This window comes from Stegodyphus dumicola, chromosome 4 (assembly GCF_044657685.1).
Source record: "Stegodyphus dumicola isolate Sdum_Otavi_A_Nest chromosome 4, ASM4465768v1".
Taxonomy (NCBI): Eukaryota; Metazoa; Arthropoda; class Arachnida; order Araneae; family Eresidae; genus Stegodyphus; species Stegodyphus dumicola.
Window position 1 is genome coordinate 85,397,049 of NC_140771.1, and position 13,426 is coordinate 85,410,474.

General features: G+C 31.0%; 1 protein-coding gene across 2 annotated transcripts in view; it reads left to right on the forward strand.

The window, feature by feature from the left end:
- The first annotated feature begins 4,470 nt into the window (after nt 1-4,470).
- Polr2G (DNA-directed RNA polymerase II subunit Rpb7) overlaps nt 4,471-13,426 on the forward strand; it is a 42,665-nt gene continuing 33,709 nt past the window's right edge. The window contains exons 1-2 of one of the 2 annotated variants that reach the window (XM_085815141.1): nt 4,471-4,755; nt 10,451-10,560. In XM_085815141.1, the coding sequence (XP_085671267.1) occupies nt 4,744-4,755; nt 10,451-10,560 (122 nt within the window). In that variant the 5' untranslated portion in view covers nt 4,471-4,743. The remainder of the gene's footprint in view (nt 4,756-10,450; nt 10,561-13,426) is intronic. The other variant, XM_085815142.1, reaches the window with a different exon arrangement.

Consider the following 13,426-nt stretch of genomic DNA (forward strand, 5'->3'; position numbering starts at 1 on the left):
CAATTTCGCACCCCCGTAAACCTCCAGACTACTTACAAATTTCATTATTTTGTCTTCATGTCTTCCTATATACACACAATAAATATTTTTTTTTGTATTTGCTTTCCTTTATTGTGATACGATTTTAATGGCCAGCAGTGTAGATATTCATTTTTGCGACATTCAAAACTTGAAGTGGGGAATAAATAATCTATTAGAAAAACATTTGGTGTCTATTATTCAATATTTAATTCAAAAATGTGTACAAAGAAATTTCTAAATGTAGATATCCAAAATTAAAGGTGAACCAATGTGAATTTTTAGAAGCTGTATCTAAAATTTTATAGATCTCTATATATGTTTTGTGATCTTGTTTACAGAAAATTATACCATAATTGTAAAAGATTCTAAAGAGGTTTAACATTGGATTTTTTTATAGAATTCAATCAGATAATTCCGAAAAGTTTGGAGGATTTCTTTAGTTTCCTGTACTCTTTATTAAATTTCTGTATGATTTTTTACAAAACAAATTTCCCTTAGGACCATGTTCTATTAAAGATGTAAGGTGTTTTCTTCGTCCTTTCCGCATGCCTAATGGTGTGATTGAAAGCATAAAAGACGCTATTCGGTGTCGCTGAGGGACTGCACATTTTCCCATCTCCTGCTTCAAGAAACCCTTATGACACAAAAAGGGATGCCCGAACTGAAAGGTGGTGGAAGATAATTCGTCACCACCAAGATTTGAGGATTGAGTCCCCAACTCCATTCGCCTTTTAAAAGGTGGGAGAATAAAGCGTATTTCTTCCTCCTTTCCCCACGCCTTCATGATGCAAATTGAAGCGTACTCGGCTCGTATTGGAAAGGTCAAGAGTTCGAGTCACTGCGAGGACATAGCATATTTTTCACGTCTACTGCTTCAAGAAAACCTGATGGCTTTTCAAAGTTTTATAAAATATTTATAGAGTAATATTTCTATAAAGCTGTGGAATTCGTTAATTAATTAATTAATGATTAATTAGTTAAAAATTAAATTTTTGTAAGGGGAACTCTTGTGAATTTCTTCTTTCTACTGTTTTATTTATACAAGAAGAAGAGAAAAAGAACCTCTGCTGAAGAGGTAGAGAAAAAGTATTCAATATTTAGTTGTACCAGGAAATGCTTAGGCTTTTGATGATAGTTTCTCTCACTCATGTATGGGATTAACACTGTGCTAGGTCATAACACAATTTCGTGATACTGGAAGAGCAGTAATTCACTTAGCAAAATAAAATCTTTAGTTATCTTTTTGATACTTTGATACTTTCGTCGGTATACTGGCTTACAGCAGGAGATATTTTTCTCTGCTCTTACCAGTACCTTAGGGATTCCCGTTTAGAGCCTGACCTTTGTAAAATCCGCAGTTAAATATATACTCTAGTTGAGGTGAATTTGATGGGGAAGAAGTTTGGAGCACTTTGTCTCTTGAAAGTAGACCAGAAGCTTGGAAGGTGGGTTCCTTCGATGAATCCTGAGATGTGGGGTAGTCACCTTCATAACATAACAACTTTTATATTTTACAAAAACATATTACAAGAATACATGCGTCTGCAAGCGATTATCAACGAATCTACACGTTAAAGTTGCAGTTAGTAAGTAAATTAAAGTTTGAGATTCCAGTTGCGGTTAAACCGCCATCCATGTCTGTGAACAATAATTTGATTCTAATATTTTTGTTTATATTTTTTTCTAACTGCAGCTTCTGAGTAATATTGCACGAGCTTCAAGCAGACGTATTCGTTTTCTTATTCTATAGATTTTTTTTATTCATTATCTATTCATATTATTTTTATCTATGTTTCGTAACAGTTTATGTTTCAGAGAATGGCAACATACTATGATGTTGTTGTTCTTATTAGAGAGTTAGAGTAACTTTTGTTTTGCTCATTTGAGAATATGAGTAAATGAATTATTTAATTATTGTAGAGTCATAAGTAACTAAAGAGATATAGATTTTCCGAGTGATAAATAGTTCTTGAGGTTACAAATTTGGTGAGAATTTTTGAACATCTGTGTAGTGTATAAAGCCCGTATTTACAAAGTATTTACATTATATATTATATTCAAAAGCGATAATTTAGGCATCAATGAAATACAAGAAAAGGAAAACACATTACTCGCACAGTACATAAACAAATATTTCAAAGGTGTAGAATATGTAATATCGGAACGTCGGCGAGAATAGGTAGGCATAACAGAATAAATAATAATAATAATAAATCTTAAAGGTTTCAGATTGCATCCAAAGGGGCGTTTTTTTAACGTTTTGTGTGTTACTTTTATTTATTAAATATCATGTTCTTTGCGCTTAATCCATAAAACAATGTCGCAAAATAATTTTAAATCTTTAGAATTTCTGATACACAGTTCCGCGCGCTGGAGATAAATTCCCCCCCCCCCGTAGAGTGTTGCCATTGATCGCTTTTAAATCGTTGAGTTTGTTAATCAAAAATTCGTTAAAGTTTTACAAAATATGAAATCCATAATAAAACAAATTCTAAAATTCACATTTGGGCTTTCAGATGCCCATATATGCAGTAGCATTACGTCATTCAAATTTGGATGGCTCTGCTCTAGGAGCCGTTATTTTATCACAATGCGAGAAAAATGCAACGATTTGAAAAGTGATATAGCCTTCTAAAGTTTTCAACGCAAAATCGCAAAACGAAAAAAATAGTCCTTCAGGGACCAACCCCCTTTGGACTAATAAAGCAAACAAAAACATTAAATATACATTTATCATTCATTTCAACGAATATATTATATATATTACTACAATCAGGAAGACCCTGGTATGAAGAATTATGTAATGTTCTTGCGAAAGAAAGTAAATAAGATAGGGGAAAGTGCAGAATCACCCACTGCTTGACGCGGTCTTAAGAATTGCACATACTCGGTATCCATGTACACATCGACCTATTTTCACTTAAAAAAATCAGAGAATTGCACAAATTCGGAATTGCGCACTCCCTTTGTTGATGTACACATCGATATACTTTCATTTAAAAAGTCAACGGAAATCGGCAAAAATTCAATTCCTCTACTCTTGTAAAAAAGCGCCAAATAAGTGGGCGATTCTGCACATAAGATTAAAGCAAGGAGGTTAGAATAGAAGGAGGGAAGGTTCAACTCAAACGGTGAAGCTTGGTGGCCATGTTCCTGTTATCCTGTGACTTATGCAAGGAAGTCTGTAATTGCAATATTTTTTTCTTTTCTTTTTGAAGCATGTCAGCTTGTGTTGTATATTGATGTACAAACAGATTTTCGAAAAAGATTCCTGGGATTACTTTTCACGCGTAAGTATTGATTTTCTTTTTTTTTCTTTTTTTTTTTTTTTTTTTTATGTTATTTGATAACTATGGTAAAAAATATCACAATGTCATGTTGTTTTCTTTCCAGATGTGAACAAAAGGACTTAATAATAATCAAAATATGTTAAATACATTTTAATGTTTCTCTTTATAGCTGGCATCTTTGTTCCTTAACATACAATGATGTATACTAGGATTTAAACTGCATAATTTTAATGTTTTAGGTAATTCATTTGATGAAAAGTAAGACACCAATTCTTACTGTTTTTATGAATTGTAAAGGTGTTAAATAAAGTAATGCTTTTCTTTATGTATTAATTATTATTTAAGTTTTGTGAACTGTTAGGAATATAATTTGTGCCATTTGATCAAGATAAACTATCTTTTCTGCTGTTAATTTTTTTTTTTTTTTTTTTTTCATAAATTTACAAATTTGTAGGCAGTATAGCGATACAAGTAAATATTTACACAACTGAACTTGTGAAAAGATGTATTCAAAAATATAGGTATAGGTATATTTCTGTAATTCAGCTTAATTCAAGGCTGAATTACAGAATTCTTTGAGATTCATAAATATGAAACGCGTATAAACTGAAATTACTGAATTTACATAAATCTGTGTTATTTTATTACTATTTATTTTCTTGTTGTTATAAGGTTGTTGGTTGTGAAAAGAATCTATTTAAAACTTTCATTTTTAAAAAAATGCAACCTGTGACTATTTTGTTAGATAATTATGTGCTATTAATTTCAGGTTAAAATTATTTTAAATGATTCTTTAATAAATTACAATATTGTGAATAAATCAGAAATATCACTTCTTAAAGAAAAATTGAAAAGTACATCCAACAGGTTGGTAATAAAACCTAAACAAATTCTTGAAATATGCAGAAACATTATTTTTAAAGGCTTTAATGTTATGAACATGCATTTAGATTTCGAACTATTTCTTAATGATTTTCTGTACGTATCATCAAACGATATCATCTTTATAACGTTAAAACAAAAAACTAACAATAGCGAAGTATTTCATTATAAATTTTACATATTTTTATTGGAAAATACATGCACGCAACAGCTTAAAAACACGTATGTTTCACTGCCGTAATGCAATGTTTTGAAGTTACAAACATGGACGCCGCTTGTTCGGTGGAGTTTCATTCCCCGATAGTCGATTAAACTGCGAACTCTCCCCTCTTCTATTCTAACCTCCTTGGATTAAAGTCAGAACGTAATGTGAAATTCACGCAAAAATTAATTTCAAAATTTTATGTTTCCCAGTCTTATCTTTTTTCACTGATAAGGAGAAAAACCACTCATCTCTATAGGTGCTTTACCTTGCAGAATTCAATTTTTGTGTTGATATCGTGATTGGTGTTTGATGTTGTTAAAGCGCTAGGTAAAAGATTCAACTAGAATGTTTTATCATGTAAGTGACAATATGATTTATTTCCTGACATAGTCAGTTTTCTTTTTTGTGCTAATTGATTTAATATGCTTCAATCGTATGTAACATAAACACTCTGGTATTTGGTGTTCTGTGCATGTCTGTGAAGTCTGGTATAACTGTTCCATAATTTAACATTTTTTTTAATCTACCTATATATGAATCCAAGTATTTTTTACTGGGATATAACTAGAAACTGCTAATAAAATAAAACGAAATGATCTTTTAAACAAAATACCGTATGAAGATATTCATTTAACAACTAATTATTAACAGCTCTAAGAACCAGCAATTTAAATAACTAAGTAATGCTTTTATTTTTATTATTGATTATTGTCATCTAAAATTATGAGAATAAATCAATTTTTTGGCGTAAAATTTTAACAAGGTAATATATTGTTAATGCTTTTCTAACAATAACCTTTCAAAGGATGGCAAGTGTGACATAAATAGATGATTGAGTTGAAGTAAAAAAGGTTATTGATTATCTAAGATGACAGAATAGTTTGATGCATCACCATGGTCATCAAAATTAGCAAACCACTGCTGGTGTAAGGAATATATTGTTTTCTGTGTTAACTGGAATTTAAGACAAATTTTTTTTTGTTTATCACGTTTAACAGGTTAATTTCAGTACATTAATACTAATTTATATTTTTCAAATGAATTTTTATTTCCGTTATAAATGCTTATATATTGTCTTATACTCAATATATTCTTTTCTGTGCTAACTTGAATTTAATACAATTTTCGTATATCACACTTAACAAGTTAGTTTTACATCTACATGCTTATTATCTGTGAATTTTTACTACCATATGCTTAACATATTGTTTTGTCTGCTAACTTGAATTTACATGCACTAAAAATCACGTTTGCGGCTCGGCTCATCGCCGATGAACTGCGAGCTTGGCGAGTAAAAATGCAACGGCGCCAACGGGTTCTTTCCCGAAGCGCCAATGGGTTCTCTGCGGATGAAAACCCATCATTTCTATTTTAAAATCCTATTCTTTTATAACTTTGCTTAATACTAAAATACAAATTGGCTAATCTTTAGAATATGGTAACAGGTAGTTTGGCGACATTTTGGTAAGGCGATAAAGGTTACTAGGTAATTACTTTGGCAATAATCTGAGAACTACACAGTTCGAATCGCAGATTATTTTGTCTCAGAGAAATGAGAGATCATGAGACATGTCATGTGACATTTTCCGGAAAATTCTGATCGTGATTTTAGCTAATAAGCACTTAGAAACAATTTCGCTGCTAAAGTGCAGAACCGCCCACTTATTTGTTTGGCGCTTTTTACAAGAGTAAGAAGAATTGGATTTTTGTCAATTTTCTTTGACTTTTTAAGTGAAAATAGGTCGATGTTTACATAGATAAAGTCAAGAGTGTGCGCAATGCCATTTTTGTGCAATTCTGGGATGTTTTTTTAAGTGAAAATAGGTCGACGTGTACATGGATACCATGTATGTGCGATTCTTAAAAACGCAGGAAGCGGTTTGCGATTCTGCACTTTCTCCCAATTTCGCACCTAATCTTCGTCATGATTAAGCATTTATGGGTAAATCTTTACATTATGGTAACTTGGCGATTTTTTGGCAAAAATTTAGCTACCAACCCTGCTACAGCAACCTGCTAGTTTTGTTTTGGATGCCATTTTGTTTTCACGAAGTAAAGGCGCTTTTTTTTTTTTTTAACTCAACATTTTTTCCAACAATCTGCTAGCCGAATTACGTTTATACTAGAACTTTTATGGAACATAAATGGGTTGATCTTTGGATTATGGTAACTTGGCGATTTTTTTGGCGACCAACTCTGCTACAGCAACCCTCTATTTTTTTTTCCGCAGCCATTTTGTCTTCACGAAGTAAAGACATGTTTCTTTTCTTTTTATTTCCTGAACACTTTTTCTAACAATCTACTAGCCGAATTACACTTATGCTAGAAATTTTATGTAACAAAACTGCTTAATCATGAAAAATATTAACTGCAAAATTGAGAAAAAGTGCACAATCGCAAACTCCTTGCACGTTTTTCAGAATAGCACATACACATAACTATTTACACGTCGACTTATTTTTACTTTAAAAAAATCCCAGAATTGCACAAAAATGGCATTGCACACACTCTTAACTTTATACATCTACACTGCTATTTTCTCATAAATTACAAAAATTTGCATGAAAATGCAAAACAAATCTGTGAATCTTTAAACTCGGTAAAAAGCACATATGTGAAATTACCTGATCGCGAAAAAGTATATACCCTTTCCAAAGATGAACATTTCCACGTATAAAATAAATAAAATATCCAAAAACTTTTACCTCTAAATTATCTATTATATTATAAACGTCAAATATTTAAATTATTTCCATACACGTTTACTTCAACCAAAACGTATACCAAATTCCTACAAACATAAAATTCACAAAATAACTATCATTTAATTAAAATATCACTAAACCATGTACACGTCGACTTATTTTTACTTAAAAAAACATCCCAGAATTGCACAAAAATGGCATTGCGCACACTCTTCACTATATCCATGTACACTGCTTTTTTCTCATAAATTAGAAAAATTTCACGAAAATGCATGAAAATTTTGTGAATCTTTAAATCTGGTAAAAAGAACATATATGAAATTACCTGATCGCAAAAAAGTGTATACCCTTTCCAAAGATAACATTTCCACGTATAAAATAAATAAAATATCCAAAAACTTTTACCTCTAAATTATCTATTATATTATAAATGGCACCAACGAATTCATACTGCAAACATTACAAATGGTTACAAATACTTAGTGTCAAATATTTAAATTATTTCCATGCACGTTTACTTCCACTTGCAACGTATACCAAATTCCTCCAAACATATAATTCACAAAATAACTATCATTTAATTAAAATATAATTAAATTCAAAAACACTACTTAAAATATAAATAAGCACATACATTAAATTAATAAAAATTAGCTTACAATCCTAATCTAATTTTTCCTCCATACTTCCTCCAATAAATAAAAAGCAAAATTCTCTTTATCACAATGCCTAAATACCCATTTCGAATTCACTTTAGTTACGGCCATGGGATTCAAAAATTAACCAACACTGTTTCACACAACACAGAATAAAGCTAAGTACAAAATTTCCAGATTTCCCCGCTTTTCCGATTAAAGAACTGTAATTCGTCCATTAATGTCACATGACATATCTCATGACCTCTCATTTCCCTCACACAAAATAATGCGTAATCGGAACTGAGTACTTCTTACATTATTACTAAAGTCCTAGGTAGTAACCTTTATCGCCTCCAAAATGCTGCCAAACTACCAGTTACCATATTCCAAAGATCAGCCCAGAATGTATATCGAGGTAGCAATGTATAAACAAATCATTTCTTATTCAAGCTTCACTTCCTAGATGATGCCATTTGCTTTATTAATTATTTAGTTTATTTATTTCTAATTGTTAATTTAATATGAGGTATTTGTTAAGTTTAGCAGAATATAAAAGACCTCTGGAATATATTGCTCTTGTTTTAAAAGAATTTATAGTTGCTGATCATTTACTATTAAATGGGGAAAAGTGCATAATCACCCACTGCTTGGCGCGTTTTTAAGAATTGCACATACCCGGTATCTATGTACACATCGACCTATTTTCACTTTAAAAAAATCCCAGAATTGCACAAAAATGGCATTGCGCATTCCTTTGATTCTATCCATGTACACATCGACCTATTTTCACTTAAAAAAATTGACAAAAATCCATTTCTTCTTACTCTTGTAAAAAGTGCCAAACAAATAAGTGGGCAATTCTGCACTTAAATGATGATAAATTAATTAAATGATATTGAAATTTTGCACTGAATATTTAATGTGATTTAATTAAGGAAAGATGTGTAGTTTTGTTGTACATGATAATGTGAGGATTTTTATGATTTAGTGGTGGCAGTATTAGTATTTCTTTTTGCATTGTATTTTGTCGCAATGAATCATAATGAAACTGTTAAGCTTGTTGTCTTTTATTTTCATTACACTGAAATTCTGGAAATCAAGAACTTGCATACACTAGTCTACCAAGTGTCATTGCAAGTGACATATGTCTTATTAAATGTGAAAGAGTTTTCCAAGGTAAAAATTGAATTACTATTAAATGATAAAGCAGTTTTAAACGTCCCAGCGGTGAACCAGCCATGGTGAATAGTCCCATTCCCAGTTTGTGTATAGTGGTCTGTTTTCATAAAAGTGGCAGCACCTTGGTAATGGCAATTTGACTGTTATGCAACAATACCATGAAATAAACTTCAGTAATGTCATTAATGTTCTTCTTTGCAATAAAGCAAGAAAAATAATACTTTAAAATGTTGAAATTGAAGTTTTTTTTTTTTTTTCAATTTATATGTTGCTTTAATATTCTGTATACTGTTGTGTATTAAGAAGTGTGGTAAATTCTGGGAATGTTGAAGTAAAATTAATATGTGATTCTCTCATTTATTAAGTAGTCATTAAATCAAGAGGAGTAAATGCAGTTTTTTAGTCCAAAGGCACCTCTTTATCTCCAGCATGGAACTGCATATCAGAAATTTTAAAGATATGCTCATTTAAAAATTATTTTGCGACATTGCTGTTGAACTGAATTTTATGGTTTAAGTGCAAACAAAGAACGTGATATTTAATAAATAAAGGTAACACACAAATGTTAAAAAAAAGTCCCTTTGGATGCAATTTAAAATTTGAAACCTTTCAGATTTGTATGTTCCCCTTTTTTTATATTATTATTGTTATTTTACTTGCCGGTAAATAAAATTTAATTATTCTGTTTTATATGTGTTGCAAAACTTCCACTGCAATTAATTGTTTTGCTATCGTTGTAGTTTTAAATATGTAGTTATTAACAGAATGAGTTAACCTTTTAATGGTTAAAATGGTTCAGCTCAGTTTGCATTCTGGTTATGCACTGCAGTCAGTACAAACAAACACAGCTTGCATTGCAAATTTGCAACTGAGGGATATTATGCATATTTGGGAAGAAATACTTGCTGAATCCCACAACTGCTGGAATATTAAACCTCAGTATGCAGTTATTGATTTAAAATCACCAAATTTCTGATTTTTATGTGATTTTTGTGCAAATATTTATATACATTACTTTAAAGAATTTTTTTTTTTTTTTAAATTCCTGAATAGTAAACTCTTGAATGCTTTTCCATTATGCACTTACCCTATTTTTCGGCATGTGGCACGTATTAGCCAGTGTATGTGTTTGCAGTCTATAAACTGTTTCTTACAACTAGAATTGTTTACAATTAAAACAATTGAAATCGAACTAAAATTTGTTTGTAATTAAAATTGTTTACCATTAAAGATCCCACTAGCATGTGCTGCAGGTTCATAACGGAAAAATAGCAGTGTATATTACATCTTTAAAATGTAGTTGCAGTTGACACCGTTAATAAAACTGAATAACCTGTGTTATGAATTTTCTTTGATTTCCTTAATACTTGAAAATATTCTTTGCATATTTAATCAGCTTGTTTGATCATTTAATCAGCTATTTATTTTTGCATTAATTAAATTAATATATTTTGCATATGTTTAAGCAGCTTTCAAAAATACAAGCCATATAAAATAAAATTTTATTTTATGAATATTTTCTTTTTATAGATTTCTTTAGAGCATGAAATACTGTTACATCCAAGATATTTTGGGCCTCAACTTTTAGAAACGGTAAAACAAAAATTATTTACTGAAGTTGAAGGAACATGTACTGGAAAGTAAGATATTTGGTATTTTGCTCTTGTGGTTTATACTTAATAATATAGTTTTATCAAACAGCTTTCTTTCCTTTTATATTAGCTATAATTTAGTCTCAGAGGGAAAAAAATTAAGCATTTGTTTAAATATATATATTTTCAATTTGAATAGTGCCCAATGACAGTTTGCATATGATATAAAACAAACACATTTCACTGCTTAATCCTGTTGACCATGAAAGTTGGTGGAAATCCCACCAAAGTTGTGCCAAATGTTCCTGTGAAATTCAAAAGAAACTGAATTTTATTTAATAAATGATAAGTATACGATTCACTTTATTTTTGCGTTGTATGAAAAAGCTTTTGTCTTTTTCTACTATCCATTTGTCAGGTGCATTTGATCTATGTTTTACAACGTAAGCTTGATGACACAAAGAATACATTTCAATCAGTGATATATTGTCCATTTTGCTCAATAATCTTAGGCCATTTTTCAGCAGGCTGCAGAATTCCTTGTTCATAGAAGTCTGTCTTTATCTGTAAAAAACTGAAGGTGGTGCTGATTTACAGCCTCATCAGTATTGAATTTTATACCATACAAAGACTGTTGAAGATAGCATAAAAGCAGATGTCTTATGGTGCAAGGTCAGGTGAATATGGAGGGTGTCACACTATATCCCATCTAAGCTGTAAAAGATTTTGATGGGTGAGCAAACTTTTGTGTGGTTTACATTATCAGATGGAACATGATCTCTTTGTGATTAATGAGTTCTGGTCATTTCTGGATGATGGCTTCGTTCAACTGTTCAGTTGCCTACATACAGTTCAGAACTGATTGTTTGGTTCAGGTAGAAGCTGAAAAAATATAACACCTTTAAACCCTCACCACACTGAAAGCATAATCTTTCTCATGAATGTCTGCTTTCTGTGTCATTTCAGGCGGATCACCCCTTCGGGATAATGAGGGTTTGTGCACCATATTATTGTACATGATGCACTTCTCATCACCAGTTATAAGTTGCTTCAAAAAAGAATTATTGTCCTCAGGTTTAATGAGCATGTCACATATGTTTATCTGTGCTATTAAATGAGCTTCATGAGGAACCCACATATCGTAGTGCTTATGTATCCCAGTTTCTTTAGATGATTGTGAACAATTGAATGATGGATATTCGATATTTTTGCAATCTCTCGTGTTGTGTAATGATGGTTTGACTCAATTAATGCCTTTATTTGGTCATCATTAACCTTCTTGACCAAGAGGCATTGTTAAGATCAAAATCATAAAATAGCATTGGCACTGACATTCATGCAGAGCATTGCTGCCGTTAACTTTATGCAACTTTTCATGGGCTTGTTAAGCATTTGTTTCTTTCCTGAAGTAAAGTAATAATATATGGTGGGAACAACTTTTGATCTTCTATCTTGCATGTGTTGTCAAGTTTGTAAAACAAACCAAACAAAAATCAGCATTAGTACACACAATGCTCAACCTCTCAGCAATTCATGGCATAATGATTGCATGGATATGAATTCTAGTACTCTAGTACTTCCGCAAATTAACACTTGCCATCTTCTACCAATGACTTTTCGGACAACCCGATAGTTTGTTTGATCCTCTGATTTTGCTGGAAGCTCTGTTTAGATTGCTATCAGTACAAATTTTCTATGAATAGTTGCTTCAGTGCAATGTTTTGTCGGTCATATTCAACTGACTATGTCGTGCCCATAAATATGTACATTATTTTCTTCTTTTTTATGATAGGATTCCATAATTTTAAAAATAATCCACAGGTTGTTCTTTAGAAAGCAGCTGACCATATTGTTCCCATACATTCTTTTTTCTTTTCTTTATTTTTTAAATGGTAGGATTCTATAACTTTGGAAATTATCCACTGCTTATTGTTCTTTAGAAAGCAGAACACAAATTTTAATTATTTTTCCACCCTTCAAATTGCAGGGTAAAAATACAGTAATAAAAATTAACTTATATCTTGAATGCGTTGATAGGTATTATAGGACAGGTTTGACACACTACCTGGAAAACCAGGAAAAATTCTAAAAACTGACCCAAAAAAGTCAGAGAAATAAAATATTTTAGCCAAAATCTGGAATAGTTGGAGAATTTCACACAGCAGTCTCTAAAAGAGTGATTTTTTTTTTTTTTTTTTTTTTCCACCAATGTGGAAGCGGATCACTTTCTTGGTGAATTGTGTCATGCATGAGTGTAATTCGGAGAGCTGACGTAGAGCCAGTTTTCGCAGTGCCAATCAGATTGTCTTTCAGAAAAGCAAAGAAAGTTTTCAGTAATCTTCACACTGCAGAGAGCATGACTCTCATGTCTTTACAACAAACAAGAAATCTGCGCATGTTGAATGAAAGAAAATTCTTCCTCTTGCTTTATAGAACTTATTTTTCTGATGTCATCTCCAGTCAAAAAAACTGGTAAATGAATCTTTGTAATCTTTTACACATTATTAAATATTTTTTTAAATATGTGTTTATTTAACATTCTACCGTATTTGCTTGTTAAAATGATAAGAATTCATGCAGTGCATTTTTAATATTAAAATAAATGTGATACTTTTAAATTACCAAAAAAATGAAATTAAACTTTTAAGCTTTTTAGTATTGTTGGCAGCATGGATGTATCATACTTCAAAATTATACAATACTTTGTTAGGTAAAATGCTAAAATATTTATGATCTTAACTTGATTTTACGTTGTTTCAATTTTTAAATAATCTGCATGTAAAATCTTATTTTCAAGAAACAAATGGTAGTGAAATTCATGGTTGAATTCAAAAACAAAGGCATTAAATAATAATCAATCCTTTTTACCCTTGAAATTTCTGATTTTGATGAGTCCTCCCTCCCATTATTGTAT